General features: G+C 38.2%; 1 protein-coding gene across 2 annotated transcripts; it reads right to left on the bottom strand.

The window, feature by feature from the left end:
• Positions 1-526: 526 nt before the first annotated feature.
• asb1 (ankyrin repeat and SOCS box containing 1) lies at positions 527-9,773 on the bottom strand. Of its 2 annotated transcripts, XM_077215678.1 has the most exons (7): positions 9,555-9,773; positions 7,572-7,713; positions 6,144-6,446; positions 5,227-5,609; positions 3,185-4,415; positions 2,733-2,954; positions 527-1,330 (listed from the first exon to the last, which is right to left on the bottom strand). In XM_077215678.1, exons 1-5 carry the CDS (start codon positions 9,595-9,597, stop codon positions 4,285-4,287), a joined length of 1,002 nt encoding a protein of 333 aa, XP_077071793.1. In that variant the 5' UTR covers positions 9,598-9,773; the 3' UTR covers positions 527-1,330; positions 2,733-2,954; positions 3,185-4,284. The 2 variants fall into 2 exon arrangements, with proteins under 2 accessions (XP_077071793.1, XP_077071792.1); XM_077215677.1 differs by having other exon boundaries at positions 2,733-4,415.
• Positions 9,774-12,756: the final 2,983 nt, after the last annotated feature.

The raw sequence follows: 12,756 nt of genomic DNA, 5'->3' as shown, positions 1-12,756 counted from the left end.
TTGTTTAGTTTGCTTTTTTATTAGTTTCAGATCTGAACACTTTCAGTAGGCATGAGCTGAGAGTCTGGAACATTCATTCCTCTGTATGCCGCAATTCACAACTGCCGGTGCCGCTGGAAATAAGTCAAATTAAGAGGCATTAAGCAATTTTGGTTTCCTAATTAACACAGATTTATTGGTAAATTTTCTCCATTCAATATTTCCTGTCTTAAACCAAGCCACAGATTTAAGCGTCGCCTTCCTTTACTGTCTGAGATCTGACACGCAAACGGCTGTTTGAGAGGAGAACTGCGCCGGAAATACTATTGTAATTGATTTTGCATGTGTATGACACAGAAATGAAAAATTACCAATATTTATTTAATCGCTACCCTTCCTGTTATATTGACCTGACACAAAACAAGCAAAAATAGTGTTTTACTTGGACTGCATATCAATAGTGTTTAATTTCTAGAATTCTAGCTTTTTTTTTTTTTGGCAGGAACAGCACATCTTTAATAATACCCGATCTAAATCACATGCAAACTGGAAAAAAAAATCTTTTTTTTATTTTTTTATGTGAACTATCCAGCAGGATGAGGAGGGGGAAAAACTGAACAACAAAAAGATCCAGCTAGTCAAAGGTATGAGATCACTGTTCCAAAAAAATGTGCTGCAATTAAAGAAGGAAAATAAAATAAGTGCAAATTACTCTGATAGACGGTGAGATACGAGATGAAAATGAACTAAACAACATGCAGCTGTTACTCAATTTTAACAAATAGAAAAAAAAGTTATTTTTACCGACACAAGCACACATGCACTTTTATAAGCCTACATAAAATCTTAACATGCAGTTAATTGCATTTCCGTTAAAACCAAAATTAAATGCATGAGGATGTTTTAGGATGTTTTTTTTCCAATACATTCATAAGACAAGAATGCAGTTAGTGGTATCATAAAACAATTGATAAACTACAACTACAGCCTATACAGCTGGTTTATGGAAAAACAATTAAAAATAACAGAGGAAAAATGAAAGAAACGTTGCTTTATCTTTCAACAATAGTAAAAATATCAGACAGAATCAGAATCACTCTTCTGGGAATCTGAATGCTGCTGATGTACAAAACTTACAAACCAAAAATATAAATGTTTGTTATATCAGAAAAGAAATCTACACTTTGAAATGTTGAATGCAGAAGAGTGCAGAGAGGTATTGATCAAAACAAAAAAGAAACCCCTATGACCCATAAAATGCCAAAATATATATATTTACATACTGTGCATACATGCATGCATACATAACAATGCCCAAGAGAAAATGCTTGTTATAAATTATTTTTGGTCCCTGTGGAGAGAAAGAAGGCATGGTGAGGCTTCACATGAAGATAGTGCCATCTAGAGCTCTGAGTCAATATACACCCATTAAACTGAAATTACTACAGCCAAAACTAAGAGCAGAGATCATGTCTTAGACAAAGTTAAATGCACAAACCATCATTATATAGTGCAATATAGTCTAGATTAAAGGGTCTTGATTTAACATCACAATACACCATATAGTACTACACAGATTCTTTATAATAGATATTACTAGCCCTATTGCTAGGCCATGAGTATGGAGCCCTTAAAGGGACATGGTGTTGGGAAAAAAATATGAGATGGGAGAAAAATATAATCAATGCTTTTGCTTTCTCTCGCAAATGAGAAACTTTTCACAAAACCTTTGAGTTCTTTGCAAGCGAAGGCAAAGGATCTTGGGGGGAATACACAACATTTGTGAGAGAACTTAAAAGCATTGACGAAAAAATGTTTTCCCCTTCACCATGTCCCCTAGGGGCTCCGTACATGAGTGACTTGGTTGCCATGTATTGTCATGTATATACCACTGAATGTGTTATTAAATAACCACATGCCTTTCCCACTAAATCCTGAAACAAACACAAATGTGCAAAATGAGTTTTAGCCAGACCTTTTTTGCCTAAAATAAAATTGCTAATGTTACAACAACCATGTTCCTGTTCGCCAGAGTCAGACAGCTACCTTCTAACAATCAGTATCCTTAGAAACGCTTTGAGCATCACAGAACGTCAGTGGAGAAAGGCATATAGTTCATCATAACATTATAATATACATCATATACATAATTCACCCGCTATATTGCCCCATTTTTCATATCAACAGTAAAAGATAACCTGGCTTCTCTTGAGACCCCCCAGCTTCACAGCATAGTTAATGATATGCAAAAGCAACACGATCTCATGAAAGTGTGTATCTGTAGCCAAAAACAGTTTTTGTGTGCAAATCATACACACTGTAAACCCCTTGGGTAGGATTAGGGGTGTGGAGTGTGTGCGTATTAAACATCATAAAGTGTGTATCATATGCACGCGTAAACTGCGCATCATATGCACGCAAAAACTATTTTTGGCGTATAAATGGTACGAGAAATAAAATTTGTGCTATACATACGCACTTTCATGAGATCGGGCTGACTAAAGCTCGTCTGCACATTGACGTGATTGGTTGCATGTTAGTTTGTGACGTAAGAAACACTGGCGATTTCAAACCGCGTTTTTGAGACTGTCTTTGGTAAACTGCAGTTTTAAGGAGAAAATACATAATACTCAATAATTTGCACATGGTTTGCACAAGCATATAAACATATAAACTACATTAAAAGCTTGATTTTCACTACTGGGTGACTTTAAGGCCAACATTTATTAGGTGATATTATAAAGTGTACTTACATATTTATTTTGGATGGTCCAATTGAATCTGTTTTGTTATTCAACACATGCTTCCCGCCCCAGTTCAAATCAAGCAGATTTTATTGAACATCCTATCCCGACTTGGGAAATGGCCAATCACAGATGAGAATCTTGGGATGACTATAGGGATTCAGGGACCACCCATCTGAACATGCATCCTGCTTTGTTTTGGGGTTTCTAAGTGGCCTCTGTCCAGATCCGCTGTTGAAAACAATCGGAAAAAGAAGACAGTCACGCAAGATCTGCTATTTACATATTGACAGGATCCATCGTACAGGAAGTATAAATTACTTCCTGTGCTGAATGGTAATTATGTTTTTCAATCATGAGATTTAGGAACAATTTACATGCTGGGAGAGAAAAACAATAATGACCCCTTGGGTTAAAAAAACACACACACACAGCCAGCTAAATACAAACACAAAGAAAACAAAGCTCATGGGAGCATGAAGCTGTGTGCAATAGGTTTTTCATATCAGTATTGAAATGAACAGTGATACTCAAGTTTCATAACTAAGTAAAGGTACAGATACCACATCAAAAACTGTTGTGGATTTGATAAATACCATATTTGTTTTCTACTCTTTTCATTGTGTGCATTACTACAGCAACCATAAAAAGTGATTTCTGAAGGCTCATGTTACACTGAAGACAGGAGTAAAGACTGATGAAAATTAAGCTTTGCTGTCATATGAATACATTACATTTGAAAATATACCAAAATATAAATGAGTTATTTTAAATTATAATAATATATCCTACTATTACTGTTTTGATCAAATAAATGCAGCCTTGGTAAGCATTCAAGTGCTATTGTTGACACTACTGTATATTCTGGAAATAACGACAAAAACGCTTATCGGGCAGGATGTTTAGACTTTTCCATGCACTTTCTACATATTAATCAGGGTAATGAATATCAAGACAATCATAATGTATCAGAGTAAAATAAAAATAATTATCTGGATTCTCTGGATTTATCTGGAAGCTACTTCAATAAAGTACAGATGGAAAAAATCTGCACAAATACAGGCACTATGTAAGAAAACATTTGCAGCATTATATTCAAATTCAAAAAGCCCCAGAGTCATTACTTTAATGCTGCATCAATTCTGTATCACAAGCTAAAATAACAAATATAAGACTAATCTTAATATGATTCTCTCTCATCAGTGGTGTTCAATATTGTCCTTCATTAAAGCAATAAGCCACAAAAGGTAGTGTGTTCCAGTTACAGTGATTTTACTACTGGTACTACAGTGTCTTTTCTTTGGCAAGCTGAGCATCTAAAACTCTGTGAAATGGCAGCAACAGCGTGTTTATTAAATATTTTAGCTAATGTTTATGCATTATACTCACAATATGATTATAGTATTATCAGCTTTATTCCACAGATTTTCCCCCAGAACCAACACAGAAAAATGTCATTACCTTGGAAGACACTGGTTTCCAGTGTAAGTAACGTTGGGGAACGAGTGGCCACTTACACCCTCAAATTAATCAACCATCTACATGGAGAAGCAGAGCCACATCAATCCTTGTGAAACATAAACCTTTTGACGATTTCTGGCAGCTGAAGGAAAGAGATACATGGCAGACGCTCCTTGCCCATGATCTTTCGGATTCTGATGCGGCACAGGTCCATCAATCTCCTAGGGTTTCCTGTGTTAGAGAGCAATATTAGTGAGCACAGGTAATAGCAGTACTCAATGCAGTTTAACTATAAAACTTGTACAATATCAAGGAAATGCAATTACCCTGCCTATTTGTTTATTGTAGATACCTTTTTGTTACACATATTTATCCAATGTATTGAAAATAATGCATCGCTTACCATGTTATTTGCTTTTCTTTCTAAGAAATGCCTTATACTGTATTGGCAGAGTCAAGAGTAATTGTTAGTTATGCATTTGTGTGTGCCTAGCGATGAGATGGAGGAGCAGAAGTGTGAGCGTTTATATGTGTGCTCAAGGACATAGAAGACTGTGGATCTTCTCCTAGAACCTTAAAAGGAAATCAGCCATCTTGGTTGAGTTTACTGGAGTTCAAGGACATGTGGACAGATTGCACCTGCAAGGTTCTTGGAAACTTTGGGAAACTTACGACTTGCGTCAATCAAGAAGATTAGTACCTAACTTCAGTGGCAAACAACAGGAGTATAAAAGACTGAAGAGTTGATCGACTCTTGGGATACTGATACGTCAGTACTGAAGCCTAGAAGCCCAGAGCTGGAGACAAGAAACCGCAAGCTGGAGACAAGAAGCCCAGAGCTGACTACACCTTTGATTCAAAGCGGGATTATTGGATTTTAAACTTTAATGATGAAGTATTATGTGCCTTTAAATTTTTGCATATTATAAAAAGAAAAGTAGCTAATTCAAATAAATTTAATTGATTACAAAAACTGTCTACCGAGACTTTGCTTTTTAGTGTGACCCATCAATAACATGACATCACCTAAAACGCAACTTACTTTTGGCCTCCTGGAAGATTTGAAGGGCTCCAGCGTTGACCTTTAAGCGAACCATGCTGTCAGGATTGAGCTTGTACCAGGGGACCAGATACGGGTCAGCGCCATGGTCCAACAGCAAGCAAACAAAGGCTGGTTCGCATCCGAGTTTCAGAACTGCATCCAGCATACAGGAGGCCCGGCCCCTGACCAGCGCTTCCCTGTTCACGGGGCCGTTGTAGTTGTAGTTTGGGTTGGCACCGGCATTCAGAAGCATCTGGAAGCAGTGGAAGTGGTGGTAAACAGCGCTGATGAACAGTGGACAGACTGCCAGAGTTGACAAAGTATGGGTGCCGTACATAGCCCTCTGTTCCAGTCGATGGTCGATATCAACATCAGCATTGAACCTGTGTGTATTACAGGCCACATACAGACTAATGAACTACATCCAGTCAGAACTAAACTCCCAATAAAGCTGTTCTCATTTGTATATTTGTTCTGTTTCTGTTGAACAAATGCAGACATATTCCAAACTGCTGCTTGGCACTGCTAACATTATTATTTATAATTGCAACATTGTCTGACAAAATCACCATTCACATACTGCAAGTTAAAGATAATGTCTGTGCTGTGATTTCAGCCATATTTACAACTATATTTACAAGTAAAATGATAACGTGAAAACAGAGAGAATGTCAAAGGCGAAATTATTGTTTTGTTTGTTTGTTAAATGCCCCAAAAATTGCCAAATACATTAAAATATAACCCAAATATATTTTAATGGGCACCTCAGTCATTTTCCTGCCACTATTGAGAATCGAACCCTCAACCTTTAGATTACCAGTCTGAATCTCTAGCCATTAGGCCACGACTGCACAATCAAATTAGTCACTCAGTAATGGCAGAGTTTGCAAGATATATCATTTGTTAAGCGATCCTACCTGATCAGCTCTCTTAGGATGTCCACTCGGCCCACTTGTGCAGCGTTGTATATCGGTGTGCTTCGGTGATGCCTGCTGCCGTTCGGATCAGCACCAGCTCTCAGAAGGATCTTCACACAGTCCAGGTGTCCATTAACCACAGCCATGAACAAAGCAGTCTGACCCTTCACATCCACCAGGTCCACTCCCGCTCCCTGAGAGATCAGGAACTCCACGCATGTGCTGTGACCCATCATGGCAGCAATACGCAGGGGCGTGCAGGGCACCAAACCACATGACCAAATCAACTTCTCGTTGATTCGCCTAAAAAAGAATTCAATGTTACACATTTCAGCTTATATTTATATTTATTCATTTAGCTGACGCTTTTATCCAAAGCGACTTACAATTGCTATATTTCAGAGGTCGCACGCCTCTGGAGCAACTAGGGGTTAAGTGTCTTGCTCAGGGACACATTGGTGTCTCACAGTGGATTCGAACCCGGGTCTCTCACACCAAAGGCATGTGTCTTATCCACTGCACCATCACCACCCATGGCGCAAACATTTTACATAATTAAGCAACCCAGATCACCATTTGAATTGGATAAGAACATTTATATTTATGCATTTGGTAGTAAAGTAAATGTAGTTTAATGACGACATGTGCTAATTAGCATATTCATTATGTTGATCTAATACATCATCACTTAGTATTTGCATTCTGCCTAGTGTCAGCATTTTACACTTCTTCCCTTCTCTCTTACTCTCTATGCTCGCATACAGTATATTAATATAGCCAAATAAAGCCCAATAAAGCTGTTCTTATGTACATATTTATTTCTGTTTCTGCTGTCAGACAACGGAATGAGTATGAAATAAGACTATATGCAATCACTTTCTGCTTATCTGCAATGCTAAAATCCTGATTTTAAATTGCGACATCATCCGGCAAAATCACCATACATTTACTGCGAGTTAAAGAAAATGGCTGTGTTGTGATTTCAGCTATATTTACATGTAAAATAATAACGCGAGAACAGAGAGAATGTTAGAAGTGACAAAATGTCTCTTATTTTTTATTTTGTTAGATTGTAAAAAAAAAATGAAAAATTGCCAAATATATTTAAATATAGTAAAAAAACAATAATAAAAGTCGCTACAACAATAAGAAATATCGCTAAATATTTCTTCGTGCATAAATGATCTCTCAATAAATATAATAAATTCAGAATACATTTTAATGTTTTTTGTTCTTTTTTTTCAAATTTGTTTATTTTTGTATGCTACACAGTTTTGGTAAAGAGTTAAGTCGCCACTGTATGTGGGCCCTAAAGCAAACCATTGTGTAGATTTTCTTTTTACAGAAGGAAAGATCTGATACTACTTCCATTTTGCCGTTTCCTCATGACTGAATGAATGAATGAATGAATGAAGAAGGAAATTTCACTGTTTGAAGCTGTCTTCTTGTAGTAGGGTCCTGAGAGTGTCTAGATCTCCCAAATGGGCAGCGTTGTGTAGACGCATGTCCTCCCTCGGTTCCAGAGGCCTGTCGCCGAATTGCTCCTGGAGCCATTCCCTTAGGTTACGACCTAACAGAGACCAGATCAATAAAAGAAGATAGATCTGTGTGATAGGTGTATGTGTAGTTGTTGAAAAGCTTTTTAGAAACACTATGAAGATATTTAAAGCTCACTTTGGACATAAATTAAAGTAAATTCTCACATTTGTATCTGTACGTGCCTCACATTTAAAGGGGCATTCGGCAACTCTAGCTATTTCTTCGCTGATTTTCACTTTTGTTTTCTCAACAAGCTCCCCCTACAGCTGTGAGGCGTATATTTCACAACAATGTCGTAAAAAATTTCACTTGCGGCACCCTCCTCTCGCTTTCTACCGCTGCTCATGTGCATTTGTTATTATCGGAGCCGGCCAACTTTATCATGTGGAGCTAAGTCTACCGAGGTGGGTAATACATCATACACATTGAGGGCGGCGTGTGTGTTTATGTCGAATTGCCGTAAAGCAGTTTGTGTTTCTCGCTCGTTCTCGCTTCTCACGAGACTTCTTATTTCCAACTTACCGGGACGTTAGTCCCCATGTTGCAAGGTTGGTTTTCCGCCTGAACGTTGGGGGGAGCGGGGAAAGTTACCATTCTCACCAGAACAGGTTATTTAACCATCCAAATTATTTCTAAACGGTTTTATTAAGTAGAAATAGTTGCTGAATGCCCCTTTAACTCGTACAGAGTAATAAGATTGCTTCACAATACCTACTGAAATGTATGGAAGCTTGTTTCCGCCACAGAATTAAACATTTTAAAAGATAATTGGAACTTTTTATCTCACAAGTGCGAGTTTATATCTCACAATTCTGACTTAACTCGCAATTCTGATGTTTTTATTCTCACAATCAGAATAAAATATTCTGTTCATATATTCTGTATTCTGTTCATATATTGCAATTCTGACTTCTTTTCCCAGAATTGTGAGATAAAAAGTCCAATTCGGAGGAAAACATTTTTTTTCCTTAGAATTGTGACAATATCTCAAAAAACTGACTTCATAACACACAATTGCAACTTTATCTCATTCAATTGCAACTGTATATCTCGCAATTCCTACTTTATAACTCGCCATTGTGACTTTATACAGTGACTTTATATCATGCAAATCTGACTATATCACACAGTTTATAATTTGCATTTGCAAGTTATCACTCAATTCTGAGATAAAAGGTCAAAATTGTGAGATAGCCTAAGTCAATTGGAAGAAAAAGAAAAAAGAATTGTGAGATTTTTTTTTATTTTTTTATTCTGTGGTGGAAACAAGCTTCCGTAGAAATGGCTTTCATTCAAATATTTGAAAATGTCTTGAATTACTATCTGTCAAACTACCCCTCGACGACCCTCGATCAATCTAGGCCGAGCCTGTAGCTGAACTTCCGGAATAAATTAAAAACGCGCGCTCTACTCCGTGTCAGTGGACACGGCACGCATCGACTCGTCACTCCCACAGACTGTAAAAAGGTCACTCCACGTTCGACATCAGCCTCCACGGCTCTCGCGATGTTTGCTTTATCGCACATGAAGTAAACAGCACTTTTGAATTAGACGTAATAACAAGAAACGTTTTCCCATGGTTATGTGCTGCTATAATGCCTTTATGTACAAGAAGAAAGTTATAGGCTAAACAAGCCTGTTATTTAAACATGAGACGGCGGGGGGTGGGTACGTTGACCGTTGCCTCAGTAATATACGTGAATATCTTTCACTTGGGTGTGTAAGAGGCTTTTCAACAATTATGGCTTACACAGTCCATAATAGATCTGCATTGGAGATAATGCCGTATTAAACAGCTGAAAAACGTATGCTCATTCTTATGTAAATGTTTAGAATAAGTCAGACATTCGGATCAGAGGTACAATCACATACCAGCTGTGTTTGGACGCTCAACATTCTCTCTATCAGCCATCATGTCCTGTCAGTCTACTTCAAAATAATGTCATAAACCTCAACCAATGACTAAAACTATCGTGAGCGTCTGTGTCTTTCTCTTGATGTTGTTTTTAGCAGCAGCATGGACTCAGAAATGCATCACTGTAAGAGCTTCTCTGATTGGCTGACTTAAAGTTGTCTGGCTCAGGCTCATCTGGTCTTAAGGTGGACTGCTGCAAGTTCGGTGAAAATACCTGAGTGGATCTTTGCATAGCCTACTTATCTAATGCTTTCATACAAAGTGACTTAAAATTGATAATTAGACAACCAAAAGCAATTTATTATGCCAGAGACAACAATATAAGTAAGTATGCTGCCAAAAATATGAATTACAAGCATTAGAAAATTGCAGTTATGAAAGAATAGAAACACTATGCCATTTCCATAAGAGTAACAGAGGTCTAAGAGTATTTAAATCATTATTTTATTTATTATTTTCCACCAAGATTCCTGAGATTCACACATATACTCACTGACCTTCTGCTCGTTGACTCAGAGACCCGAGGAGAGTTCAGTCCAGTGCGGTGTGGACCAAAGCTTGAATCTCTGTAACTGTGGTAGGTGACTTGAGCCGGTCATTGTTGGAAGTTTATACTGAAGAGCCGCAGACGCATGCCGTATTGCTGCCTGACGACAGCTGAAGCATGTACGCTGGCCTACGGGCTTTAAAAATAAACAGCGAGCCTGATGGCCCCATGTGTCTCTGAAGGGAACTGGACCGTAGGGAGCTACAACGCACAACTTTCTAAACACAAGCTACTCTGTGCAGGAAAATAGGAGACATCAGTCAGAGAGCTGTCTTGTTCAGCAAGTCATTCAGCTGACTCTGTTGAAATAAGACTATTAATACAATAGTTTTGCCACATTTAATTTTTTTTCTTTTTTTTTACGAAAATCTGAGCCTCGTCTGTGCAAGATTTGCCTACATATAACTGTAGCCATTGGATTGATATGAAGTTGCCATGTGTTCTGGTTGGTTTTAGCTTGTTACTTTGCCATTGCTAGGGTTTTGGGGTGATTTTCAGCATGTAGCCATGTGGCTAAGGTGTTCTTAGTGTTTTTTAGGATTGCTATGTGGTTGCTTGTGTAAAACCTCCAGTTCTACTTGCAATGCCCCAGGCAGGATTCAAAACCAACTTGGATTTGCATGATTGCAAGCTTGGCAAGCTGATACAACTCGTTATGGAAGACGGACATGCTAAGAAGGCCGCAGTCTCTAGCATCAGTCGCTAGTGAGCCTCTTGAGGCCAGGGGAATGAGGTTTACCTGCACAACTCTTACTAGCTGGCTTCTGTTACACACTTAAACCTCACTCCAATCCGGGTCACGGCACCAATGTAACCCCTCCGGTTCTACTTGTACCGCTCTGTGCGGGTTTCGAAGCAGCATTTCTGGCATGGTAGGCGGGCGTGCTAACAAGGATGCTAAAGACCACAGTCTCTAGCATCAGTTGCTAGCGCACCTCTTGAGGCCAGGGTTACATGCACAGTTCTTACTAGCTGACCTTCGTTACACTTAGCCATTGTTATAATATTCTGTGTGGTTATTAGATCAGGCCGAGTTTTTTTCTATCTGTTTTATGGTCCGCCAATTCAAAACATTTGAGTAATCACTTAGAACAGTAACATCACCTCTTTTTAACACAGCGTACAATGTGAGGAATCATGTCACTCTGTAGCATAAACTCTACAGGAAGAGTTACATGGTGAAGTTTAATATTTATGGTTAGTGGTTTTGTTTGAATCCATAACTCTAAATATGAGCAATCGTAATAATTGAGGTTTACTTATCAGAAAAGAAAAAAAAAAGATCTTTGCTAATAGCATTTTAATGACAGACTGACTCTTCCTGGAGGTCAAACACTAAAGCATTTTCTTTGCTGGTTATGGTGCATTCAGCTACTTCTGACCAAAAGTAAAATAAAAAAGGATTTATTTAATTGAGGAAACCGAAGAACACAAGTTCCACCTGTTCACCGGTCTTCTTGCTAAAGCAGCACAATCATTTCTGACAGTCCCAAGGACCCTCCGGCTGGTGTTTTCTCCAGGGCCCACAGCAGGAGAACACTCAGACAAAAGAGCACGTGGCCTGTTCACTCTGACCTAATCCAAACGTTTGCCCGGGGATCTAAGGCAGGTGCCCAGGATTTCAAGGGCCTCCAAATCCTGATCTTAGACGCCCCCGCCAACTGTTACTCAATAGACGATCGAGTGCTCCCGCTGTATATGCGTGTGAGCCTGCGGTGCAGCTGTTTCAAGCTCCGCCAGAATAAAAATCAAAACTGATGTGCTGATACAGGCTTTTAAAATGTTACAGTGTTTTCTCACTATGTCCCACCGGGTCAGCTTTCCAAAGCGTGGACTGTGACGCGTTAAACACGTCCAGGCCTTTTTGTGAACTTGTCAAAAACATTCACTTGGCATGTTTATCGCAGCTCTGAAATGCAATTGAAAGCGGTCATTAAAATGTTGCAATGTTTACTTAAAGATGACGTGTGTAATTCTTGTGTCACTGGCACCATCAAACAGAATTGGAAAAATAATGACTGTTCAGAATAGAACACTGGTGTAATTGCAGAACATCGATGTATACTGCGAGCATTGCTTCCCACAATGCAATGCGTTTGAGTGACCTTTCCAATGTGATGAATACAATTTATACAGCAATTTAAATCAATTTAATTGATCAAAACTGACAGTAAAGACATTTGTAATGTTCCAAACGTTTTCCATTTCAAAATAAATGTTCATCAACGAACCCTGAAATAAATGTATTACAGTTTCCACAATAATATTAAGCAGAATTGTTTTCAAGAATTTTTTCTTGAGCATCTAATTGAAATTGTAATATTTTTTCACAACATAACCGGTTTTACTGTATTTTTGGTCAAATAAAGGCAGCATAATAGAATTCTTTTAATCACATTTTAAATTCTTACCGACCCCAACTTTTGAAATGGTGATATGTATATAAAATTGGGTTTAAATGCAAAATATCTGCTTTTATTCTGCAGTCTCATGATATTTGAAACTTTCTCATTGCATGGTGTGTTCTGTTTAACATAACATGCTGTGCTGTATTCCTTTCCGATCAACCAAAGATTGACACTGCGAAAACTCCCACTTAACTTGCACAGTTG

This window comes from Siphateles boraxobius, unplaced genomic scaffold (assembly GCF_051911475.1).
Source record: "Siphateles boraxobius isolate OS27281-9 unplaced genomic scaffold, OSU_SipBor_1 7, whole genome shotgun sequence".
Lineage (NCBI taxonomy): Eukaryota > Metazoa > Chordata > Actinopteri > Cypriniformes > Leuciscidae > Siphateles > Siphateles boraxobius.
The sequence above is the reverse complement of the archived record's forward strand: the minus strand, read 5'-3'. Positions and strand labels throughout refer to the sequence as shown.

Coding starts and splice junctions, on each gene's coding strand:
- asb1 (XM_077215677.1), bottom strand. CDS start 9,597: ATGATGGCTGATAGAGAGAATGTTGAGCGTCCAAACACAGCTG. Junction 5,610..6,143: donor ATCCTAAGAGAGCTGATCAG/GTAGGATCGCTT, acceptor TAATACACACAG/GTTCAATGCTGATGTTGATA. Junction 4,416..5,226: donor AATCTTCCAGGAGGCCAAAA/GTAAGTTGCGTT, acceptor TCTCTAACACAG/GAAACCCTAGGAGATTGATG.